Source organism: Dasypus novemcinctus, chromosome 5, assembly GCF_030445035.2.
Source record: "Dasypus novemcinctus isolate mDasNov1 chromosome 5, mDasNov1.1.hap2, whole genome shotgun sequence".
Lineage (NCBI taxonomy): Eukaryota > Metazoa > Chordata > Mammalia > Cingulata > Dasypodidae > Dasypus > Dasypus novemcinctus.
This window is the reverse complement of record NC_080677.1, coordinates 53,370,064-53,396,132: the sequence shown is the minus strand read 5'-3', so window position 1 is coordinate 53,396,132 and position 26,069 is coordinate 53,370,064. Positions and strand designations below refer to the sequence as shown.

The following is a 26,069-nucleotide window of genomic DNA, read 5'->3' as shown; positions in this document are numbered from 1 at the left end:
GTAAATCCTCACAGGGCCCACTTGATGGAATAGAGGAGAGTATGGGCCATGATGTGAACCAATGTATATGAGGTGCAGAGGTGCCCAAAGATGTACTTACCAAATCCAATGGATGTGTCATGATGATGGGAACGAGTGTTGTTGGGGGGGGGAGAGGGGGGGTGGGGGGGTGGGGTTGAATGGGACCTCACATATATATCTTTAATGTAATATTATTACAAAGTCAATAAAAAATAAAAAAATTAAAAAAAAAAAAAAAAAGCTCCTGTCCCATTTTTCCTACACATGTAAAGACCTATCATTTTCTCAATACTATTTCAAAGTCTGTATTGACTCCTTGCTTTTTTCCCTACACCTTCTCAAGTATCTTACAGTTCATCTACCTTGTCCTTTCTTATTGCAGAAATCCTGTCCAAACTTCACATTAGAGCTGTGATTATTGATCTCTCCTTAAGCCTTTTGTTCATCTCCTTCCTTTCACCTAGTTCAAAGTGCTCTTTTTTTTTTTTAAGATTTTATTTTTTAAATTTCTCTCCCCTTCCCCCTGTTGTTTGCTCTCTGTGTCCATGCACTTTGTGTTCTTCTGCGTCTGCTTGCATTATCCAGCAGCTGGGAAACTGCATCTCTTTTTTGTTGTGTCATCTTGCTGCATCAGCCTTTTGTGTGTGGGGCTCCACTCCTGGGTAGACTGTGTTTTTTTCACACAGGACAGCTCTCCTTTTGGGGCACACTCCTTGCACGTGGGGCACCCCTATGCGGGAGTGCCCCTGCGTGGCAGGGCTCTCCTTGTGCGCGGCAGCACCGCGCTTGGACCAGTTCACCACACGGGTCAGGAGGCCCTGGGGATCAAACCCTGGACCCTCCATATGGTAGACGGACGCCCTATCAGTTGAGCCACACCCACTTCCTGCAAAGTGCTCTTAATAAACTTACTTCTTATTAAATCATAGTGCATCCTCTTCAGGTTCCTTCATTTAGTCCATAGATTCATCAGAAAGTTTATTTCTCTGAGACTATCTACCACCTTCCTCTTGCCCAGGCCACCGTTTGCCATAATGCCTCAGAAAATAGCCATTTAATGACCGTTTTAATGCCCACTTGGTGCTAGATGCTGCACTAGGTGCTAGAAATATTGTAGCAAATTAAAAAAAAACAAGTCATTGTCCTCATGAAGCTTATAGTCTAGTGGAAATGGCAGATACTAAATAAGTGATTGTATGTAATTAAATGATTGTGAATGTGTAAAGTACCTTGAAGAAGAGCATATTGGAACACATAAAGGGTGTGCCTAGCATGGTAGGTGGCATAGTAGGTGTTCAATAAACATTTGTTGGGTGAATGAAGCTTCCTTCTCAGCTGATTGTAATGTTTATCATATACTGCTTTTGTTGTTTCTACTTGAAATTTTCTTTGTGATTTTCTGATGTTCTCCAACTTTTTATCAATCTTTAAGAACTCAATTTTAAGAGATTAAGAAGTCTGGTGCAATTGAAGCCAAAGGTTGAAACACATGGGGTCACTTATTTTTCTATATTGGAAACACTGAGCAGAACTCCTGACACTAATCATCATTTTACAAGTTTATTTTGTTGTTTGGAGAAAAGACCAAAAACTCTATTGAGTGTGATTGACTTGATGCCAAGACATCTCCAGCCCAAAGTTGCCTTTTTATTTTTTTTGAACTTTTTATTTTGAAATAATTTCAAATTTACAGGACAGTTGCAAAAATAATACATAATCTAAACAGAGAGCTCCAACGTTACCACCACCCCAACATAACCAGATCTACCAATTTTAACATTTTGCTACATTTCCTGTATCATTCTGTCTGTACATTTTCTATCTGTCCATCTATCTATAGCTATCTATGTATTTTCTGAACGTTTGAGAGTAGGTTTTATTATGCATCCTGAACACATAATAATTCCATGTACATTTCCTAAGAACAAGAATATTTACTTATATAACCACCTTAAGTGCATTTATCAAGCTCAAGAACTTTAACATTGATATAAAACTTATAGTTTGTATTCTGGTTTTCTCATATGTCACAATAATGCTCTTTTTTAAAAAAATTAGAGCATTTTTAGGTTTCCCAGATATCCCACTCTCACACACTCAGTTTCCCCTATTATTAACATTTTTGCATTAATGTGGTACCTTTGTTACAACTGATGAAACAAGTCTATTAAAATTTATCCTATTAACTTTAGCCCATAGTTGACATTAGAATTCACTCTCTATGTTGTGTAGTTCTTTAGGTGTTTTTTGTTTTTTGTGTGTGTGTGCGACTCCATGTACAATTCAGTGGTGTTAATTACGTTCCTTAAGTTGTGCCTCCATCACCATTATCTATCATCAAAACTTTTCCATCACCCCAAACAGAAACTCTGTACTAATTAGATATCAACTCCCCATGTCTCTTCTCCACCCAGTCACTGGTAACCTATGTTCTAGTTTCTGACTATGATTTTGTATATTCTGCTTATTTCATGTGAGATTATACAGTTTTATCCTTCTGTGTCTGGCTTATGTTTCTCAACATGATGTCTCTAAGGTTCATCCACATTGTAGAATCAATCAGAACTTCATTCCTCTTTATGGTTGAATAATATTCCATTGTACGTATATACCACATTTTGCTGATCTATTCATTTGTCCAACCTGAAATTTCCATTATTGGTAATGGATCAGTGCCATCATCTTCACCAGCAATAGGCAGTGCGTTTAAGTCTTCATATTTTGGCATAAGAAGGATACAGATAACCTGGTAGAGATAAGTGAGCTTTTTTAAAATCCTTTTTTTCAAAATCTTCCAGTAAAATTATTACCCATATCTGCAAAGTGTCAAGACTCAAACCAAAAGATGTCTATAGACTCCCAAGACAAGTTAATTAAGAACAGGCCTGTAAGACCAATTGACGGGTCTGACCTCAGTTGGGTTTGCTGGTACTCCTCCTTCCTTGAGTAAGTGCTTTCAAGTATTCAGGATGACCCTAAGCTTTTAAAGTATAAACCCGGTTTTAACTGTGTGATTTTAATTGCAACCACAAGGTTAAAATCTAACGTGATGCCTAAAAATTGTAAGTATTAACTTAGAAATAAAATCAAAGGTTGCCAGGATCTGGGGTGGGGGAAAGGGAAAGGGCACTGGAAGTTAATGCTTAATGGGTACAGAGTTTCTAGTTTGATAATGGTTGGTTGTGATGGTAGCACGATATTGTAAATATGATTAATGGCACTGAAATTGTACATTCAAAAATGATTCAAATGGAATTTATATATATATATATATATATATATGTTACCCCAGTAAAATATTTTTAAAAGAAAAAAATTGTATGTTAAATTTACGATTCACAGTGATATCTTTTAAAGTTGATTGCTTATTTTGTTCAACTATCACTTTAAAATTTTCTTTGGATTTTGGTGACTACTGAGAACTCTTTTTAAAGCTCTTAGTGAGTGTGTGTATGGGATTGTTATATTGCTCTTACTGCACCCCCATACAATCAAATTATCAGGTGTTTATTGAGTGTTTACTTTGTTAGCAGAATCAGGTGAGTATGCCAGTTTTATTCCATCCTCAGCAACATTTGGGTGTGATAATTTTGGTATACTAATTTAATATGTACCTGGTTCCATTTTAATTTGATTTTCTCTAATTTTCAGTCAGCGTGAATCTTTTCCCATCTTTGTTTACTAACTGCATTTCTCCCACTATGGCTTAGCTATTCCTATCCTTGGCTCATTTTCCTTTGGGGTTATAAAGATTGTCAACAGAATCTGACATTCCAGCGGCAGGCTCCTGGGCTGCAGGACTTATGCTTTCTCCCTATCCCTTTCATCATTTTGGTGGAGAACGGACAGAGGTATAATGGGCATTATTAGAAAAGGTGGAAGGGAAAAGTAACTGGAGGAGACCTAACTATAATGTGTAGTAAGCTGAGCTGGATAACTTAGCTTGAGTTTGGATTAACAGTGGAAAGGAGCCTGATGTTATGGAGTACTTGGCATTGTCAGCCGACTTGCGTGCCAACCCCAGACCCGCCTCTGTTAATGAAGCCTACCTCATATCACTGCCCTGAGCACTAAAAGAGATAGCATGTGAGGACCTTTACCCTTCACTGTCCTGAAGACATGGCAGCAGCTACTTGACAAAGGCAGAACAGCCGCTGACACCAAGACTCAGGTCAAAACATTTATCATGCCACCGCTCTCCTCCCCCCTTCTCTATAATTAGTGTTTAACATGTTTTTCATTTAATCTTCATAGTGGCCTGGTAATGCATCATTATCCCCACTTTTCAGATGAGGAAATTGAAACTCTGAGAAGTTAAGAAACTTACTGAAAATTAGAGATTTGGTAAAGGATTTGGGTCAAGTTTTGTCACATTCCAAAACCCCTCTCTTTCCTCTACCTTGGTATAAGGCTACCTTGTGTAATGAGTATGTGGCTGAAAAATGAAAGGCAGTAATGGTGTGGCTATTCCTCTGTTCTTCCCTCTACTTTACTTGGTGAATGCCTAATAGGCCAACACTCCCAGGGGATATTTGCATTTTAAAAGAGTAGCTCATTAACCCTAATGAGTCTCTAATTGGTGAAATTTGTGGGAGAGATTTTTTTGAGTGCCAGGCTTTCTCCTATGTCTTCAAGGTGCCGGGCTATGCTTTTCTCCTCTGTAGATTTTTCACATTCTGGAATTGGAATTATGTAGTAGAATGCAGTCACATACTGCTAGTCAGATCCAAATGCCATTTAATCAGTTAACGCGGAGTTGTGAAAAGAATAAATAGGAAAATAGTGTGAATTAGCATTATGTGAAAAGAATGTTCAAAAGCTAGTTAACCCTTTTGACAATGTTGAGGGTTTTCTGAACAGTCAGATAAAAATAATAGATTTCATAATCAATTGTAATGTCAGAAACATAACTTCAAAAATCAGTATTTCCCATAGACTTCTGCAAGATATTTAAGAGGTATCAGGTGAAAAAAATGGCTTCATAGTCATGTGCAGATTTTAAAAAAAAATTTCTTTAATGCAGAATTTGTCGGAGCTTTTAATATGCTAAAGTGTATCAGGAATCAACTAGAATCAAATAGCTCTGCAATTTTTCCTTATACTTTTGACTATAGAAATATTTTTTCATTGTGGACCCCATAGGACTAGTATTTTGCAGGTCACAGTCTCAGAAATTGGGTCTAGAGAAATCTTCTCTAATTAATGATAAGAGAATACACACACACACCAGCCCATTTCTAGTCTGTTGCTTGAGGGTATGCCAGTAATAACACCCCCTTTCCACAGATGAGCTCTGGACAACTGAGGATAACATTTAAAAGACCAGATGGGAACCCAATTCTCACCTTTATTAGCTAAAGCTGGTGTTGAAGCAAATGGATTTTCTAATCTGAACCCCAGAGTTGGAATGAACTCCATTGCATCATGGGATATGCTGGGCTGGGACAGGCATCTCCAAGTGGGAGGAGGTTCCTATAAAGGATCCCAGCAGATTCTTGCTCTCTGTGGTTCTTCTATTCTAAAGAGAGAGGGAAGAAGAACGGGCAGAACCCTTTGCACCCAAGTCCTGCTCCCAAACTCCAACCTCTGAAAGGGAGGAGGGTGGAAAAGTAAAGAGAGGCCTGGGGTGAATGTGAATAGAGATTCCTCCCCTTCTCCCCCCAACACACACACAGGTCTCCTCTGGGTGACCCAAACAGGCATTCAGGTTCTGTTCCGAGCACTGGGGATTTCCCTCCCTGCCACCTTCCCTTGTACTTTAGTGCTTATTCTTCACTGCTATTTCTCCTCTCCCTCAACCCACCTTCACCCTGTAGACTGAGAACATGACATACTTTGATGACCATCCCTTTCACAACTCCTCAGAGAGCTCAAACATCATCCAGCTTTTATCCTAGAAAAGTTATTCCTTTAAAACTGGAATTGGGAAACTACAGCCTGTTGCCTGTTTTTGTAAATAAAGTTTTATTGGACACGGCGATACTCGTTTAGTGTACATATAGTCTGCATCTGCTTTTAGCTACAATAGCAGAGTTGAGAAGTTGCAGCAGAGGGTGTATGGCCTATGATGCCTAAAATATTTACTATTTGGCCGTTTACTGAAAAAATTTGCCAACTCCTACTCTAAAATACAGTTGAACTTTATTTCAGTCCTTTGTTGGGATGTATATGTAGCCTTTACCACTTACTAGCTCTAAATAAAACTACATTTTAAACAAAGAAAAGTGCATTGTTGTGGTATAAGGGGGATTTTGCCTCGTGAAATTATTCTTAGCCTTACAAACTCCTGAAAAAATATCAAGTGGGTTGTTTAGTTGTTTGTGTAGTTTTCATTTTGTGCCTTTGTTTACAGAGAAATAATCTAGCAGATGGCATTTTTCCTTGTAATCAGTTATTGTGCTATCTGAGTCATCACCAGACATGGCATTTCAGTAAATAGTGATTCTACAATCGCTTCCAGACAGTTGTGTTGTGTGATGTCAAGAACGCTGGCTGCTGACCTTTCTGGTTATTCAAGCAGCAGGGAGGAATGAAGAAAGTTTTTAATAAATAACACACCTTAAAATCAGAAAATGGTAAAGGAAGCACAGGTTTTGTGCTGGATGATTTTAGCAGAATATATAATGTTTATGTGGCTGAGATGGATTTTTCTTGGAGTAAATGACCTTTTTACTAGATTATACATTTTATTATAAACATCGTATATGTGAGTTATTAATATTAAGTACAACTTTGGCCCAATGGTCCAGAGATTTGCATTACCCTGGCCGCTCATGCTGCCTTGAATTTAGGCCTATAACCAAGTAAACTAAAAATACCAAGTAAACTAAATTCCTGTGCATTGAGTTTTCCACCCATATATTTGTGTGTGTGTAAGTGTGTATAGTGATACCCTAACTTTGAGAAAAGGGAGGTTTTGGAAAATGAGGCTCTTTTTCCTTGATGTGCAAAGAAGTGGTCAGTTTGTACAATCACTTAAAATACGAAACAAAATAGTTGTCTGACAGCCTAGATCACAAGAGTAGACTGATTCAGTTTTCCTCTTTATAATATTTAACTTTGTTACCTTATAGACATCATCCAGACATTCCTAATGCTTTTGTTTCAATATGATTTTAAAAAGTCATTAGCCATTGATTCTAATAAAATCTAAATTATACCACAATATAAGCAATATACCGAATTAACAAATTTGTCTTTGAAGTTTAAAATATATATTTTAGAAGAGAGGCACTACTGTATATTATATTGTCGCAGTTTTATAGAAGAGAAATACTAAAAGGAATTTGTTCATTTACTCAGTTATTTATTGACAGCCTAATTTGTGGTAGACCTTGCCCAACAATAATCATGTTTTATATAATTGAGAATAAAGCTGATAAGCTCAAATATTTATTACTGTGTTTGCACTGTAAACACATGGAGAGTAACTTTACCTTAAGTAGATAAACTGTCAACTCATTTCCTGCTTCATGATTTTAGAATTTATCAAGTGTGTATTATTTACCCTTTCAAGTTTTCATGAGGCTCTTCCTTGATTATAGCCATTAGTAAACTAAATGTTTTAATTTCACATGGAGGAATTAAACTCAGCCAAGACTTTCATATTTGGTAATCTCCAGTCAAGACCTATGACCTTCCTTATATCATCCAATTCCTAACCTTTAGTGTCAGCTCAGCCAGGACAACCTCCATGAATTCTGTAATCTTCTCAGTTGGGGCCATTCCTAAGATGGTTAAATTTAATGGGAAGGGTAATTTACAAATTAGTAAATTTTTCTTTCATTCTGTGTCAAACAAGTAAGCTAGTTGTTTCTCTACCTACTATATTTTAACTTCAGACTGCTAGTAAGAATTAATAAATTAAAACAGGCCATTAATACATTAAATTATGCTTGTACTTACTCAACTATGTTTGTATCTGTCATTTGTCATTGACTGTGCATCATGGAATCAAACCTAGCCACCAGTTTCTTTTGCTAATATTACCCACCCAGGCACTAGCCTTAGGAATTAAGGTATGACCCAAAGACTAATTAATAAATTTGTTCATTATTCTTTCCTGTTGTAAAGATTGTCATTTGGTTGTGGTTGTTACATGCAAACATATATGTCTACTCTGAGGCAAATTCACAGAGACGCAAATAATGACACTTAAAAAGAGTAGTAAGCCTTATTGAAAAAACTAATTTGGAGAAAAGTTATTCATTTTATAAAGAGTTTTTTTGTTTTTTTAAAAAACAATTGGCTTTAACTTCTTAAGCTTTCCTAGTTTATTTGAAGTATGATTTGATTTACAGAATATGAAATAACTTGATTTTCTAGAGTAAGCCTTTTATGTGAAGCAGGATGCATTTCTGGCTTAGGGTGTGTTTATAAGTATTTTATAGATGATTTATGACACTTCAATAAGATGACTATTTCTTTAAATTTACTTTGTAACAAAGGACTTAGCAGTTGCTTCCATAATGTGAAACATATAATTTAATAACAAAAGGTATTTCAAACAAATAGAAGATAATTTGACCTCAATAGTATGATAAAGTCTTCTGTTTTGTTTTGTTTTTGATTCATAGGGGATACATCAAATGAGCAAAAAATGGCAGAAAGAGGTAAAACTTCAGAAGTAGAAGGCAACCAACCTTTGGAGGTAAGCGAAACACTGTAAGAGTCCTTTTGAAGTGAAACTGAACAGATCATATATTCCTTTGAGTATAAATTGTAGCTTCTCTTGGTGCTATGCAGACAGGTGGCTAGATACTATTGAGTTTTTTCTAAAGAAACAAGTGACCTATTGAAAGTCAAGGGGTCTCAGTACAAGGAGTGACTTCCCAAATGCTAAGCTTTTCCTAGTGCAAGTTTCCTAATGGAAACTTTCTGTTGATAAAAGAGGAATGGAGCACTGAGGTTAAAACATTAGAATTATTTTGAATTGAGTGACTAATTTCTAACACATTTGAATAGATAATATTTTTACACAAAACAATTGGAAGAATTGTAAAATTTATGTGAAGTCACAGAGAAAGGTTTAAAATTAAGCTCTTCAGAATTATTTTGCCTTACTATTTCCAGCATCAGAGTGGTTGACCTAATAGGGTTCTGCCAAGTTCTTTCTTTTTTCCACATGAGAATACTCTTTGCTCCTTGAGGGTGCTTGAAAATGTAGTTAGGACACTTTCATGGTCTATGTAAAATAAATACTAACATTATTTAACTGCTGAAATAATTATTTTTAAGATCTAAAGGAAATGTTAATGACTAGGGTGGAAGGAGTACCATGAATTTTGAAACTTTCTACGTCCACTTGTATTCAGCTTGTAGCATGTAAGGATATTGTTGATATAACAAAAGTGAGGTATGTTTGGTTCATCACTATATCCCCAATGCCTACACAAAGTAAGCAGTCAAAAAGATTTGATAAATGACTGAATTAATACAATTATGAGTTATAGAGAATAATGCTTATTTTAGGAAGGGAGATGTTTTGTTTTATTTTTTATATTCATATTTTTCACAGTAAGCAAATATTTTTTAACCAGGGAAAAAAGTTAAGGATGTGATGAAGGAAATATATTCATGAAGAGGAAGAAAAGAATCATCAGTCCCATAAAACTGTGAATTCTTTCATTTATTCATACAACAAATATTTATGAAGCACTAACTGTATTCAAAGCACTGTGCAGAGAGCTGAGCATACTGTGGTGAAAGAAATGGATACAAGGGCAACAAAAATGCCCAGCCTACATGTTGAAGCAACTTGGTCTCCTCCATTTACTCACACATTTAGTGAGTGCTGACCATGCAGGTTGATGTATTTGGGATTTGGGAAGGAGCCACCAGGGTGGCTCATAATCATCCATGGTTACCTGAGTTTAACGCTTAGATATGTGATTCATTGGACGTATCTGTAGAACTTTTCAAAGCTGATTCAGTGATAGAAAGATTCCCAAGATTAATTCTTTTTTATTTTTATTTAGCAGTTTTATTGATATATATTCACATACCATACAATCTATCCAAAGTATATAATCAGTGGCTTTTAGTATAACCACAATGTTGTGTGTTCATCACCACAAAAAATTTTAGAACAATTTCATTACTCCAAAAATAAGAACTCCATACCCCTTGGCATTCTTGCCCCAGCCCTACAAAATACTATCTACTTTCATCTTTAGACACTGATTTATACTTACATTTTATATAAATGGAATCCTACAATATATAGTACTTTGGGTCTCATTTCTTTCACTTAGCATGATGTTTTCTTTGATAGTAACATTTTGTAGTGTTAACATACATGTGTTCAGCTTCATAGAAAAACAGTCTTACATATGCGTTTTATCCATATTCATATTTCACATGCTATACAGTCCCATGTTACAGTTTTTAGCTTTCTTTTTAGTAATATACATAACCTTAGACTTTCCTTTAAACCAATTTCATACCCATAAAATAGAACCACTAGTTATAAACATTATGTTGGACTTGCATCTTTTCTATTCATTTCTAAAGATTAACACATTCTTTTTCTCCACAAGTTAACCAACCCTCAGCTTTCCATTCTCTAAACTCATTCGGTTTTCCAGTGACCCATACTCAAGTTAGTTAACTCCATGAGATTACACAATATATTTTGTTCGTAGTAGCACAACCATACAGTATTTGTCCTTTTGTGTCTGGCTTGCTTCACTTAACATAATGTCCTCCAGGTTCATCCATGTTGTCATAAGCTTTATGACTTCATTTCTTCTTGCAGCTGCATAATATTCAGTTGTGTGTATACAGCACAATTGGTTTATCCACTCATCGGTTGATGAACACCTAGGTTGTTTCCATCTTTTGGCGTTTGTAAATAATGCCACTATGAATATGGGTGTGCAGATGTCTATTTGTGTCACTGCTTTCAGTTCTTCTGGGCATATACCTAGTAGTGGTATTGCTGGGTCACATGGCAACTCTATATTCAAATTCCTTAGGCAATGTCAAACTGTACTCCACAGTGGCTGCATTCCCACCAACAGGGAATAAGTGTTCCTATCTCTCCACATCCTCTCCAGCACATGTAGTTCTCTGTCTTTTTAATAGTGGCCATTCTAACAGTTGTAAAATGATATCTCACTGTAGTTTTTTTTGATCTGCATTTCACTAATTGCTAGTGATAATTGTACATTTTTCATGTTTTTTTTCTGCCATTTATATTTCTTCTTTGGACAAATGTCTGTTCAAGTCTTTTGCCCATTTTTTTTTTAAAGATTTATTTTATTTATTTCTCTATTCCCCCCCAGTTGTTTGTTCTCTGTGTCCACTTGCTGCATGTTCTTGTTTTTGCCCGCTTCTGTTGTTGTCAGTGGCACAAGAATCTGTGTTTCTTTTTATTGCGTCATCTTGCTGTGTCAACGCTCCGTGTGTGCGGCGCCATTCCGGGGCAGGCTGCACTTTCTTTCACGCTGGGTGGCTCTTCTTGCGGGGCGCACTCCTTGCATGTGGGGCTCCCCTACGCAGGGGGCACCCCTGCGTGGCACAGCACTCTTTGCGTGTATCAGTACTGTGCATGGGCCAGCTCCACACAGGTCAAGGAGGCCCAGGGTTTGAACTGTGGACCTCTTATGTGGTAGACGGATGCCCTATCCACTGGGCCAAGTCTGCTTCCCTTGCCCATTTTTTAACCAGGTTGTTTCTCTTTTTATTATTGAGTTGTAGCATCTCTTTAGTTATCATTGATATTAAACTCTTATCATATGTGATTTCCAAATATTTTCCCCCATTGAGTCAGCTATCTTTTTACCCTTTTGACAAAGTCCTGTGAGGTGCAAAAGTGTTTAATTCTGAGGAGGTCCCATTTACCTATTTTTTCTTTGGTTGTGCTTGCTTTGGGTGTAAGGCCCAAGAAACTACCAACTACCACAAGGTCTTTAAGATGTTTCCCTACATTTTCTTCTAGTGGTTTTATGGTCCTGGCTTTTATATTTAGGTCTTTGAGGCATTTTGAGTTAATTCTCGTGTAAGGAGTGAGATAAGGGTCCTCTTTCATTCTTTGGTTATGGATATCCAGTTGTCAAAAACCAGTTGACCTTAGAGATGAAGGTTTACTTTTGGACTCCCAGTCTCTTCCACTGATCTAGGTGTCTACCTTTATGCTAATACCATGCTGTTTTGACCACTGTAGCATTGTAATATGTTTCAAAGTCAGGCAGTGGAATTCCTCCTGTGTCACTCTTATTTAGAATGCTTTTGGCTATTCGGATGTACTTTCCCTTCCAAATGAATTTGGTAATTGCCTTTTTATTTCTGTAAAGTAAACTGTTGGAATTTTTTTTTAAAAGATTTATGTATTTATTTCTCTTCCGGTTGTCTGTTCTCTGCGTCTATTTGCTGCATCTTCTTTGTCCACTTCTGTTGTTGTCAGTGGCACAGGAATCTGTGTTTCTTTTTGTTGCGTCATCTTGTTGTGTCAGCTCTCCGTGTGTGCGGCGCCATTCCTGGGCAGGCTGCACTTTCTTTTGTGCTGGGCGGCTCTCCTTACCAGGCGCACTCCTTGCACGTGGGGCTCCCCTACATGGGGGACACCCCTGTGTGGCACAGCACTCCTTGCACGCATCAGCACTGCACATGGGCCAGCTCCACACGGGTCAAGGAGGCCCGGGGTTTGAACCGTGGACCTCCCATGTGGTAGACGGATGCCCTAACCACTGGGCCAAGTCCGCCACCAAACTGTTGGAATTTTGATTGGTATTGCATTGAATCTATAGATCAGTTTGGGTAGGATTGGCACTGTCACCCTATTCAGTCTTCTAATCCATGAACACGGAATATCTTTCCATTTGTTTAGCTCTTCATTTTGTTCAGCATTATTTTGTGGTTTTCTACATATAGGTCCTATACTTCTTTGGTTAAGTTGATTCCTAGGTATTTGAGTCTTTTTGTTGCTATTGTAATTGGAATTTCCCCCCTGATTTTCTCCTCAGATTGTTTAGTACTAGTGTACAGAAACATTACTGATTTTTGCATGTTGATCTTGTATCCTGCCACTTTGGTGAACTCATTTATTAGCTCAAGTAGCTTTGTCAAAGACATTTCAGAGTTTTCTAAATATAGGATTATGTCATCCACAAATAGTGAGAGTTTAACTTCCTTTTGTCTTATTTGGATGCCCTTTTTTTCCTTGTCTAATTGCTCTAGCTAGAACTTCTAGTACAACGCTGAATAACAAAGGTGACAATGGGCATCCTTGTCTTGGTCCCAATCTTAGAGGGAAAGCTTTCATCCTTTCCCCATTGAGTACGATGTTGGCTGGGTTTTTTCATATATGCCTTTTGTCATATTGAGGAATTTTCCTTCTATTCCTATCTTTCAAAGTTTTTTTATGAAGAAAGCATGCTGGATTTTGTCTAATGCCTTTTCTGTATTGATTGAGATGATCCTGTGGGGTTTTTTCCTTCAGTTTGTTAATGTCGTTTATTCCGTTGATTGATTTTCTTAGGTTAAACCAGTCTTGCATACCTGGAAGAAATCCTACTTGGTTGTGATGTATAAATCTTTTGATATGCTGTTGGATTTGATTTGCAAGTATTTTGTTGAGAATTTTTGCATCTATGTTCATTAGGGAGATTGGTCTGTAATTTTCTTGTAGTGTCTTTAACTGGCTTTGGTATTTGGGTGATGTTGGCTTCATAAAATGTATTGGGTAATTTTCCCTTCGCTTCAATTTTTTAGAGAATTCACCTGTGAAAGTCCTGGGCTTTTTTCTTCCTTGGGAGATTTTTGATGATGAATTCAATCTCTTTAAATGCGATCATTTTGTTAAGTTCTTATATTTCTTGTAGGGTCATTGTAGGTTGTTTTTACATTTCTAGAAATTTGTCCATTTTATTTAGATCATCTAGTTTGTTGGCATATAGTTTCTCATAATATCCTCTTATGATCCTTTTTCTTTTTTTCTGTAAGGTCAGTAGTAACTTTGCCCCTTTCATTTCTGATTTTATTTATTTGCATCTTCTCTCTTTTCTTCTTTGTTAGCCTAGCTAGGGGTTTGTCAATTTTATTGATCTTCTCAAAGAGCCAGCTTTTGTTTTTGCTGATTTTCTGTCTTTTTTTGTTGTTGTTCTCAGTTTCATTTATTTCTGCTCTAATCTTTATTATTTCTTTTCTGCTTGCTACTAAGTGGTTTGCTGTTCTTTTTCTAGTTTCTCTGGTTGGTTAGATCTTTTATTTTTGTCTTCTTTTTTAATATAGGCATTTAAGGCTATAAATTTCCCTCAAGACTGCCTTCTCTGTATCCCATAAGTTTTGATAAGGTGTGTTCTCATTTTCATTCATCTCATTATATTTACTGGTTTCACTTGCAATTTCTTCTTTGACCCACTGATTATTTAAGAGTGTGTTGTTTAGCCTCCACACGTTTGCTAATTTACTTCTTTCTTGTCTATTATTGATTTCTGGTTTCACTCCATTATGATCTGAGAGACTGCTTTGTATAATTTCAGTCATTTTATATTTATTGAGAGCTGCAGTGCGACCTAACATGTGATCTATCATGGAGAAAGATCCATCAGCTTTTGAGAAGGATATATAATCCACTGAGTTTGGGTGCAGTGTTCTGTATATGTCTGTTAGATCTAGCTCATTTATCTTATTGTTCAGGTTCTGTGTTTCCTTGTTGATTTTCTATTTGTTCTATCTAAGGATGTGAGTGATGTATTGAAATCTCCAACTCTTATTGTACAGATGTCTATATGTCTATTTCTCCCTTCAGTTTTGCCATAGTTTACCTCATGTATTTTGTGGCACCCGGCTAGATGAATAGATATTTATGACTGTTATATATTCCTGGTGGATTGTCCCTTTAATTAATATATAATGGCCTTTTGTATTTCTTATAACTCTTTTGCATTTAAGGTCTGTTTTGTCTAATATTAGTATAGCTACCCCTGCTCTTTTTTGATTACTCTTTACCTGTAGTATCTTTTTCCAATCTTTCACTTTTAGCTGGTTTTTATTCCTGGGTCTAAGGTCAGTCTCTTGTAAGCAGCATATGGATGACTCATGTTTTTCTTAATCTGTTCTGTCAGCCTATGTCTTTTGATTGGGGAATTTAATCCATTCACATTCAATGATATTACTGTAAAAACATTATTTACTTTTGCCATTTTATTCCTTGGTTTTCATATGTCATATATTATTTTCATCTGTCTTTTTACTCTTTTAATTACCCTTTCTTCTGTTCTTTCTTCTATACTTTCCTCCAAGCCTTCTCTCCTATCTTTTTCTTTCAGGCTGTAAGGCTTCCTTTAATGTTTTCTGCAAAGTTGGACTTTTTTTTACAAATGCTCTTAGTTTCTGTTTGTGAATATTTTAAACTCACCATCTTTGAAGGACTGTTTTGCTGAATAGAGAATGCTCAGCTGGCAGTTTTTCTGTTTCAGTTTCCTGATTGTGTCATACCACTGTCTTCTCACTTCCATGGATTCTGATGAAAAATCCACAGTAAGTCTTACTGGGCATCTTGGAGTAGTTTGTGTCTTAGAGTAGGTATATTTACATTTATTCTGAGTGAGTACACTGCACTTCTTAGACATGTAAGTTCATTTCTTTCATGAGAGTTGGGATATTTTCAGCTATTATTTCCTCAAACACTCTTTCTGCCCCTTTTCCCTACTCTTCTCCTTCTGGAACACCCATGACACGTATATTGTTGCGTGTTGTGTTATCATTCAACTCCCTGAGCCCCTGCTCTATTTCTTCCATTCTTTACTTTTTCCTTTTCTCTCTTCAGTTTCAGCTGTTCTGTCTTCTGTATCCCTTATTCTTTCTTCTATCATTTTGAATCTGCAGTCATATGCCTCTAATGTGTTTTTTATCTTACCTATCATGTCTTTCATTCCTATGAGCTGTTACTTTTTCATTCATGTTTTCAGATTATTCTTTGTGCTTGCTCTGTGTCTTCTTGATGTTCCAAATCTCGTTAGTCATTTTGTCTTTCAACTCTTTAATTTGATTTTGGAAATTTGTGTGCATCTTATTGATTAGTTGTCTCAAATCCTATGTTTCATCTGGGACTTTGACATATTTCTTTTCTTAGGCCATTTCTTCCTTTTTCTTAATATGGCTTGTAATATTTTGCCAGTGTCTAGTCTTGGGGTGGTGAGTAAACTCAGATGCTTAATTTCTCTCTCTTTTATAGTGTTTTAGTGGCAGGAGACTGTGTATTAACTGCCGTTCTTTGATTCTTGGTTCAACCTGTTCTGGATCTTTAGGATCATTTCTGTTAGTTGCTCAAATGTGGGCCCTGGGTTGCAGACCTGCTTCCTAGAGCCTTGGGTTGGGAGTCTGGAAAGGCTGGAAAAAGCCTCTCATTTATTTTTAATTTCCTCACATGCACTTCTTTGGTCTGCCAGCACATGACACTCTTTGGCAGTCCTCTCTGTTCAATGCCTGGTTAGAGTTTGATTGCTGCAACATGGACCCAACCAATGTGACAGAGATTCCTGCCGAGAGGCTAAAAACCTCGTAATTCAAACTTTCTTATAGGCAGTTCTCTAACATTTGCTGGCAACCCCCTCCCTTTTCCCAGGTAGGAAGTAATTCCACTCCCCTCTATATCCTCTAGTAGACAAGAAGATTGAAGGGTTGGTCTCTTTATTCTCAAGCCAGCTCCCAAGGCAAACAATGGGGCTGCCCCATCCGGCCTGGAAGGGCTCATGGGACATAGCAGACCAAATCTGTGGGTCAAAAGCTGAGTCAAAAAAATTAAGAAATAAAACCATTAAAAAAAAAAAAAAAAGCTGAGTCAACCTTAGGCTGTGCCCCTCTCTCTCCCCTACCCTGGGGATGTGGATCCCTCAGGCCAAGTTCAGTAGTGTCTGTCGTATGGGGGAGGGTGCCAGCATTTGCAGCTGTAGCTTTCATTTCACAGTTTTGCTATCGTAGTTCTTTTCCTCTGCCTCTCTCTCCTCTGAGTAGCATCCAAGCTTTCACTGGTGTCTTAAACTCTAGGAGATTTTTTTTACATGCCATTTCTGCCTGTCCTCTAGCTCTTTTTCTGGGAGAGAAGAAAGTCCCTTTCTTTCTAGTCCACCATCTTCCCCCTTTCATTTTTTAACTTTCCACCATCCTTCCTTCTCACTTACTTGCAGCTAGTTATGACCTCCAAAATTAATTCTTAAGAAGCTTTTAGACCAGGGGTTCTTAACAGAGGACCCGTGAGCTTGAACTGAAATTCAAAAAAAAAAACAACAACAGTATTTTTATGTGGACGTGTTAGTGTGGGTGTGATATATTTATTAAATAATACAGTATAGTTTGGACTTAGTAAGGGGTCCATGGTTTTCAATCTGACTGGCAAAGGGGTCTGTGGAACAAAAAAGATTAAGAACCCCCATTTTAGACTATGATCCTCAGAGACTTAAATAGAGATCATTGTTGTCTACTTTTCTAGTCTCTCCATTAGTCGATCCTGGGTCATTAAGACTGGATTTGTGTGGAGGCATTTTTGGGACTTTGAGTTGTCCTAAATGATGTTGCAGGGTTAGATGCTGGACTTTATATATCCTCCCATAACCCACTGAATGTACTGGGGGTGAGTGTGAACTACAGGGTAAACTATTATCTATGTGGTGCAGCAGTGCTCCAAAATGTGTTCACCAAGTGCGATGAGTGGGCCACAACGATGGAGGAGGTTGTTGGGGTGAGAAGAGTGGGGTCGGGGGGTGGAGGGTACACGGGAACCTTTTATATTTTTTAATGTAACATTTTTTTGTGATGTATATATCTTAAAAAAATACAGTTTATAAAAATGATGGGGTGGGGGGTGGGGAGTAGGGTATATGGGAATCTCTTATGTTTTTTATGTTTTTTAATGTAACTTTCTTTGTGATCTATTAACTTTAATTTAAAAAGTGTAAAAAAAAAGACTGGATTTATGTGTACTCATGATATGACAAATATTTCAAAATATTCGTTATATTCATATTCCATATGAATAACTGGTGGACACTGGGAAAACAGTGTTTGCTATCAGCGAGCTCATGCATATAGCAAAAAGGAAACAGGCAGACTACAAATGAAATCATAGCAAGGCAAGAGGATAATAAAATACTTGAGAGGCTATGCATGACTTACCACAGAAAGCCTAAAATGGAATTCATTGTTCCCTTCCTTTAAAAATAAAAAATTCATTGTTGCTGTATGGGAATTCTACACATTATGCATGACTGTTTTGTAAGCTTGCAATTTTTCTAATAAAAAAATTAAATAAAAAAAAAAAATCATTGTTCCATACTCCCTACTACCCATTATCTTGATGATCTTACCCAGTCTCGTGGCTTTACATTCCGAGTAGAGGCTGCTGCCTCCTGAAGTTATATCACCACCTAGACCTCTCCCCTGAGCTTATATCCAACTGCCTAAATGACATTTCACTTACAAGGTGGTAGAGAGTTCAACCTTTACATGACCAAAGCAGAACTGTTTTTTTTCTTTCTTGTGTTTTTTTTTTTTTATTGTCTTTTTTTTTTAAAGATACGTAGATCACAAAAACTGTTACATTGATTTCTGGCCCCACCACTCGGCAGCTTCTTTCTCCACAAGGTTTCACCATCTTCATAAATATCACCAGACCCTCTGTGTCAGATTGAATTATGTACCCCACATCCTGAAATGCCTGGAAACCTGCAGAAAGAACCTTAAATCCAAAGCCCTGTTCAAATATCACCTCCTTTGGGAAGCCTTTCCCTACTCCCACCCAGAGATAATTCCAATGTCCTCTTACTGCTTATGTTGTCTTTTATGACTTCACTAAGAGTGAGCGCCTAGAAGGTGGTGACTATACCTCATTTATCTTTACAGTCTCAATAGTTAGTAGTTGTCAGGGTTTTGGTGTGCCATAGGTGCCCTGCCAGTGTTTCTGAGTGGTAGATGAATAAATAACTGGTCCTCTGCAAATACTGAGTTAAAAGTAAATCTCTTGATCAGATTATAGTTTCCATCTTATTCTATAAACATAGATATTTATTTTTCTCTCACGAAAATGTTTTTCTTACATTTCTTGGGCATTACACATTAAAAAATCTGTTATTTACATTATTTTTGGCACTATTACTACATTAGCAAAGAAACACAATGATTTTGGTTAGTTTTTTAAAAACATATTCTGATTAAGAAGTTGTAACTACTGTACATAGCAGAAAAGTCTTGTTATTTTAATTTTAATGACTGTATAGAAAATGTTGAATATTATTTGTACTGAGAAAATATTTAGTAAATTAGTATGGGTTCCACGAAGCTTAAAAAAAACATTCTTAGGTGCTAAAATGTAACTCCCTCTCCTGAGTACCTTTTGGAAAATGTGTTTTTTAGTATACCAAAATAAAGATACCAACATAAAAGTATTTAAACTCAGTGACTGACTTATAGAAGCACGAATTGTCAATCTATTTGTGGAAAAATAGAACACTCCAGAAGTCACTATAATATGATGTGGAAAAAAATAAGTTACTTAAGTTCTGTAACTACAAAGGTAGCATGGAGTTTCAATGGAGGAAGAAGTATTAGAAGGTACCAAGAAGGGGTTCATGGATTAGGCAAGCTTTGAAGCATGAATAATTTTTAAAATTATTTATATGATTAATTTTTATATGATTAAGGTGAGTTCCTGGAAAATGAAATCCTTCGTTAAGTACATTTTAGAAATACAGAATCAGATCATGATCTGAAACTACTTTATACACATGAATCTCAGTAACAGATAATGAAGGGTTATAAAATGAATGTGCCTTGGCCTGTACTACAGTGTCATTTTAATGGCCTTTAAAATATTTTGTTAAGTAGTCTGATATTTTCCTTTATACTTCATTACTCAAGTATATTCAAAACTGTTCCCTCTCCAAGTAGAGCTTTCTCACCAACACCATGGAAATTCTAACATCTAGAGGGAACAGAATTTGAAAAAGGAGATGTGGGTTGGGCACCAAATAAGTCATTTCAAGAGTTGGATTATGTGATATTTTCATACATTTTTTTTGAGGAAGCAAAGGTATTTATTGCTCTCTGTCTAACCCATTTCCGTTCAGTCTCAGTATCCAGACTCCTCTTTTCTCCTTAAGAATCTACCACTTATCACCAGGTCTTGAAGATATTTTCCTACAATTTCTTCTAGAAGTTTTATGGTTCTTGTTTTTATTTTAGGTTTTTGACCCATTTTGAGTTCATTTTTGAATAAGATGTGAGATGGGGTCCCTTTCCTTCTTTTGGCTATGGATATCCAGTTCTTTCAGCACCATTTGTTGAATGGACTGTTCTGCCTGAGCTGTGTGGGTTTGACAGGCTAGTCAAAAACCTCTTGACCATACATGTGAGGCTCTGTTTCTGAACCATCAGTTTGGTTCCATTGGTCTATTTGTCTGTCTTTATGGCAGTACTATACTGTTTTTACCACTATAGCTAGGTAATATAATTTAAAGTCTAGAGAGGAGAGTTCACTTTTCCTTTGTAAGATGTTTCTGGTTATTCAGGACCACTTACCATTCCAAATAAATTTGATAGTCATGTTTTCAATTTTTTCTAAAAAAATGCTGGTGGACTTTTTATTGGGATTACATTGTATCTGTATATAAATTTTGAGTAGAATTGACATCTTAATGATATTTATTCTTCCAATTTATGAGCATGGAATGTTCTTCTAGTTGTTTAGGCCTTTTATTATTTCTTTTTAACATTGAGTTGCAGTTTTCTGAATACAAGTGATTTACATTATTGATTAAGTTTATTCCTGACTTTCTGAGTTTTATCTGTCATATTTTATTTTTACCACTCTTTTAACACATTTAGTTACTTTTATTGGTATAATCTTCATTCTAAACTCTATTATAGACCTCCTTCTCCTTTCTTTTCTTTTCAGGCTCTAGCACACTCTTTAGAATTTCCTGAAAATCTGGTCTCTTGATTAGAAATTCTCTCAGTTTCTGTTTATCTGTGAATACTCTAAACTCACCCTCCTTTTTGAAAGACAATCTTGCTGGATATAAGATTCTTGGTTAGAAGTTTTTATCTGGTAGTATCTTAAACATATCACACCACTGTCTTCTTGCCTTCATGGTTTCTGGTGAGAAATCAGCACTTAATCTTATTGGGTATCCCTTATATATTATGCATTTCTTTTTTATTGCTGTTCTCAGAATTCTCTCTTTGTCTTTGGCAGTTGACGTTCTGATGAGTATGTGTCTCAGAGTTGGTCTATTTGGATTTTTTTAGATGGGAGTACATTGTGTTTCTTGGATATGGATATCTATGTCCTTCAATAGGGTTGTGAAATTTTCTACCATTATTTCTTCAAATATTCCTTCTGCCCCTTTTCCCTTCTCTTCTCCTTCTGGGACCCATGACATGTATGTTTGCATGTCTTTTGCTGCCATTTAGTTCCCTGAAACCTTGTTCAGTTTTTTCCATTCTTTTCTTCATCTGTTCTTTTGTATGTTCACGTTCAGAGGCCATTTCTTCAAGTTCACCAATCCTTTCTTCTGTCTCTTCAAATCTGCTATTATATGATTCCAATGTGTTTTTAATTTCGTTTATTGTGCATTTCATTCTCATAAGATCTGCCTTTTTTCAAATTCTTTGTACTCACCCAATGTCTTCTTAATATCCTTAATCTCTTTAGCTATCTCATTAAATTTATTAAGGAGATTTGTTTGAACATCTGTGATTAGTTGTCTCAACTCCTTTATGTCATCTGGAGACTTACCTTGTTCCTTTAACTGGGCCATAACTTCTTCTTTCTTGGTGTGGATTGTAATTTTTTTTGGACCCTTGGCACCTGGCTTAGTAGAGTATTTATGCTGGGTGCAGTTTTTCTCTGTAGTTTAGGGCTTCCTGCCCTTTCTCCCTTGGTGGTTGTACAGCAGGAACCAAGGATGTAGTTGGTGCTATAAACGTGGAGGCTCAAGCTGTGCTCATTGCCCCAGGGACCGACGAAGCTTCTGCCAACTTTCTCCTTTCCCAGGGGTAGGGACAGAGACACAGCTGTGTGGAATAATTCAAGTCACACAGGCCTAGACTCTAGTTACCCAGAGTGACTGATGAGGCATCAAGTCCCTTTCTCCCCTGCCTGGGGTGGGGATGGAGCTGCAGGTGTGGGCAGCAATCTGTGCAGTGTGGGTCCAAGATGACCACAGTTGCTCTGGTAGACTTCTGACTATTCAGTCATGCCAGCCAAATGTACCTGCATTTACCTGGATAGTTTGGTGCAGGTCCTGCCAGCCTCCTCCCTGCCAGAAGTGGGTATGACACCTCAGCTGGGGCTGCAGGCTGATCTGGGTGAAAGAAATCAGTTCCTACTGTCACTGTGATTTTTGTCAGCCCGGCTTCCCCTTAGGCTGGGGCATAGTCAAATGGCAGCTACCAGCCTCTTTCCACCTGGACAAGTTCAAACTTTAGCTATTCTTAGCGTTGTACTCTAGCCAGCCAACCCTAGCCAGCCAAGTCTACCAATCAGTAGCTGACATCGGCAGTCAACTGTCTCCTTCTCCCCTGTTTTTGGGAAATGGAGCTTCCAATTCCAGCCACAGAATAGCTCTTGGGGTGGCTTGTGCCGCTAGAGTAGGATAATCACCGGCCTCCCCAGCTTAGCCGGTAATTTCCTGGAGAGGCTGGTATAGGTCTCCTCAGTTTCATCTCTGCTGGACGTGGCACTGGGGCCTAGGCTCAAGCTGCAATATGATCTGGATGGAAGAAAACCGGTCCACACCAGCTGTGGGATTTTCAGTCTACCCCTCTTCCCCTCGTGCCAGGCACAGAGTTAAGATGGTGGCTCCCAGCCTCTTTCTGACTTGGACAGGCACAAATTTTAGCTGTTCTCAGGATTATACTTTAGCTTGCTGAGTTTACTCATCAGTAGCTGAAGCTGGTGCCCAACTGTCTCTTCCTCCCCCATTTTTGGGAAGTGGAGCTTTCGATTCCAGCCACAGAACAGCTCCCTAGGTGGCTTGTGCCTCCAGAGGAGGATGAATACGGGCCTCTGGGGCATGAGCGCTCTACTCATGAGTCATCTCCACAGATGGGCAGTCTCCTCCTTCCATTCTTTCAAGGATGTTGCAGGATGCTCTTTTGGTCTCCTAAAGCCCCCAAACAGGTGCTTCAGGTAGCTCCAGAGAGCTCTGGGTGTTTACTAACTGCTCTGTAGCAGGAGCTGACTCTAGGAGCTCCTTACTCTACTGCCATCTTGCTAGTTCTCCCCTATTTTAATATATTTTAATAACACAGATTGTCTTCAAAAAGCAGCTCTTTTTTTTTTTTGCATTAAATAATTAGTGAGATATTTTATTTTATGAAACTGCTAATATAATATTCATTCCAGAAAAATCATAATTTCCCAGTACTTACAAAGGGTTGGTTTGTTTGTCCCTTCCTGATTTCTCCCTCTAAATATTTTAGGGTTTCTCTCAATGACAACTTAAATCAGTTACCTCTGTTTTTACCTTATGTTTTTCAATGTATGATACCAAGGTGTCACCATCTAAAACAGGTAAATTAAGGAATAATTGAACTATCTTAGTGATGAAATCTATTTTTTCTCAAATTGTGCTTTTGTCCGTGTTTTAAGAGCTATTGGTGGGAAGCTGTCTTGGCTCAATGGATAGGGTGTCTGCCTACCACATGGGGGGTCCACGGTTCAAACCCAGGGCCTCCTTGACCTGTGTGGAGCTGGCCCATGTGCAGTGCTGATGCGCACAAGGAGTGCCGTGCCACGCAGGGGTGTTCCCCGTGTAGGGGAGCCCCACGTGCAAGGAGTGCGCCCCATAAGGAGAGCCACCCAGCGCGAAGGAAAGTTCAGCCTGCCCAGGAGTGGCACAGCACACACGGAGAGCTGACGCAGAAAGATGACACAACAAAAAAATACACAGATTCCCAGTGTCACTGACAAGAATAGAAGCAGACACAGAAGAACACACAGGGAATGGACACAGAACAGACAACTGGGGTGGGTGGGTGGGTGGGGTAAGGGAGGAGAAATAAATAAAAAATAATCTTTAAAAAGAAAGAGCTATTGGTAACTTTTAACAAGAAAATTCACTGTTTTGGTTTTTTTTTGGAGATACTGGGGATTGAACCTGGAACCTTGTTCATGGGAGACAGGCACTCAGCCACTGAGCTACACCCTCTTCCCTTCACTATTTTTTTTAGTGTTTAAAGTGTGAGCCTCAAAAATTCCTGTGTTGGGCTTATTAAAATTGAACTCATTTGACTCTAAGACTTAGGAAAAAGGTAACAATTTGGAATTAATTATCCATTTGAGAATTAGATGCATCTTTGTGTTCCTTCTATTCTTCTTGTTCTGAGTAAACTTTGATTGTGAGTTGAAATAATGTTTCAGGTATATATTGCCTTCCATTAGTCAATGAACCTGTGACTTACATCTCAGGGGGATAGACCCATGATTTGTTGGGGGCCCAGTTTTTTAATTTCGCCTTTATGATATCCTAAAAGGACTAAACATAATTAAATTGGTAATTAGTCATTTTTTTCTAATTTCAATCTTAGAAAGTATTTTATACTGTGAAAATTGGAACCATATTAGCTACTAATTTACTAGTGGACCTGTTCTGTATTTTGTAGGGGTATTTTCAGAGCTGTTAATATATGTTTCAGTTTTAATATGATTATGTCAAATTTTGGTGACCATAAATTTTAGCATATATTTTTAGATTAAATGTTTATTGAACATGAATTTGTCTTTTGTCACTGAAAAAAATTCTTTTTAACATTTGTATTCATTTTTAGTCTCCAAAACTGAGAAATATTTTTATATACTTAATTCACTGGCCTAAAGATAACAAAATACAAAAACCAGCCAAAAAAATCCCCACAAACCCGTCATTCTATTTGTGTATTTAGCTTGACAACTAATTCACATATGCATATGGCAACACTAACAGATGGTATAGCTACTAAGTAAGACTTCTAAAGATTATTATCAGCTGGTGTATTGAGATACTCTTGTGTCTATACTGACAGAAGAATAAAAAATTATTTATAATAATAAACTGTGGCACTAATATTTCCCAACTTCTGTTAACCAAAGTTGCTTATTGTGTATTTAATATCAGTTTCTTAATGAAGATCTAAAATAATCTTATGGCCAATCTGTACTAGGATATTTAATAGGCAGCAGTTGCAAAACAGTAATTAAGATAGTAAAGATAACAACAAAAACAAAAATGTTTTGCTAAAATTGTTATGTACGTAATATTAGGATCCCTGGAGGCTAAAGTAAGGATTTGGGGGACTTCTTCTTGTTAATTCAGGTCATTTAACTATGTTCCTTAGTCTTGTAAACAGTGAGCACTTTTGAATACAATTGTAAACAAAAGCTTGAGTTCTTTTGAATTAGATATGGAAGCTGTGTTGTGTTTGTACAAAGTTGAGTTATGTTTGGAATTCATAGTTCAATAATTTAGGAAAAAAATGAACTTTTGAAAAAGGCATGGAATGCACATTTTAATCCGTTTTCTTCTAATGTGTTTTTTTAAATTTCCCTTTTGTCTTCTAACAGGATTACAAGGAAAATACTGAAATACTGTCATTTTTCTTAGAACCAGTACAATATAAGAACCTTCTGACCCTGTAGGGACTAATTTCCTTATTGCTTTTATTTCAAATAGTCACTAAAATGAATAAGAATATTCTTGAGCTTTGTGAATTCCATGGGCTGTGGACTTTAGTTGCCACTCTTTAAATAGGGGTGTAAGATTAGTGCATTAAAAGCTAGATCCTGTTTGGAAAAGAATTGGGGTTCCTTGGTCTCGGAAAAAGAAGACTCCCCACTGATCCCTAAGATTAGCAAATATTCATTGATCATATACTGGATGACAGGATATTGGTTTAAAGACTTTTTAAAAAGTATAATATATAAGTATATAAATTAAAAGTGTTGGGGATACAAAAATGATTATGAAACAGTTTGTTCTCGTAGGATATTCATAGTTCAAATATAGGCATAATGAGTATTGATACTGAAGGTAGTTTCAGTTGGTAAATGCATTTTTGGAAAGCTTTTT

The 26,069-nt window shown here is 37.1% G+C and overlaps 1 protein-coding gene across 1 annotated transcript in view; it reads left to right on the top strand.

Annotated features, from left to right (window-relative positions):
* Nucleotides 1-26,069, top strand: part of UMAD1 (UBAP1-MVB12-associated (UMA) domain containing 1) — a 270,163-nt gene that overhangs the window by 168,727 nt on the left and 75,367 nt on the right. Inside the window, exon 3 of the mRNA XM_012529602.4 lies at nucleotides 8,598-8,671. Within this exon, the coding sequence (XP_012385056.1) occupies nucleotides 8,598-8,671 (74 nt within the window). The remainder of the gene's footprint in view (nucleotides 1-8,597; nucleotides 8,672-26,069) is intronic.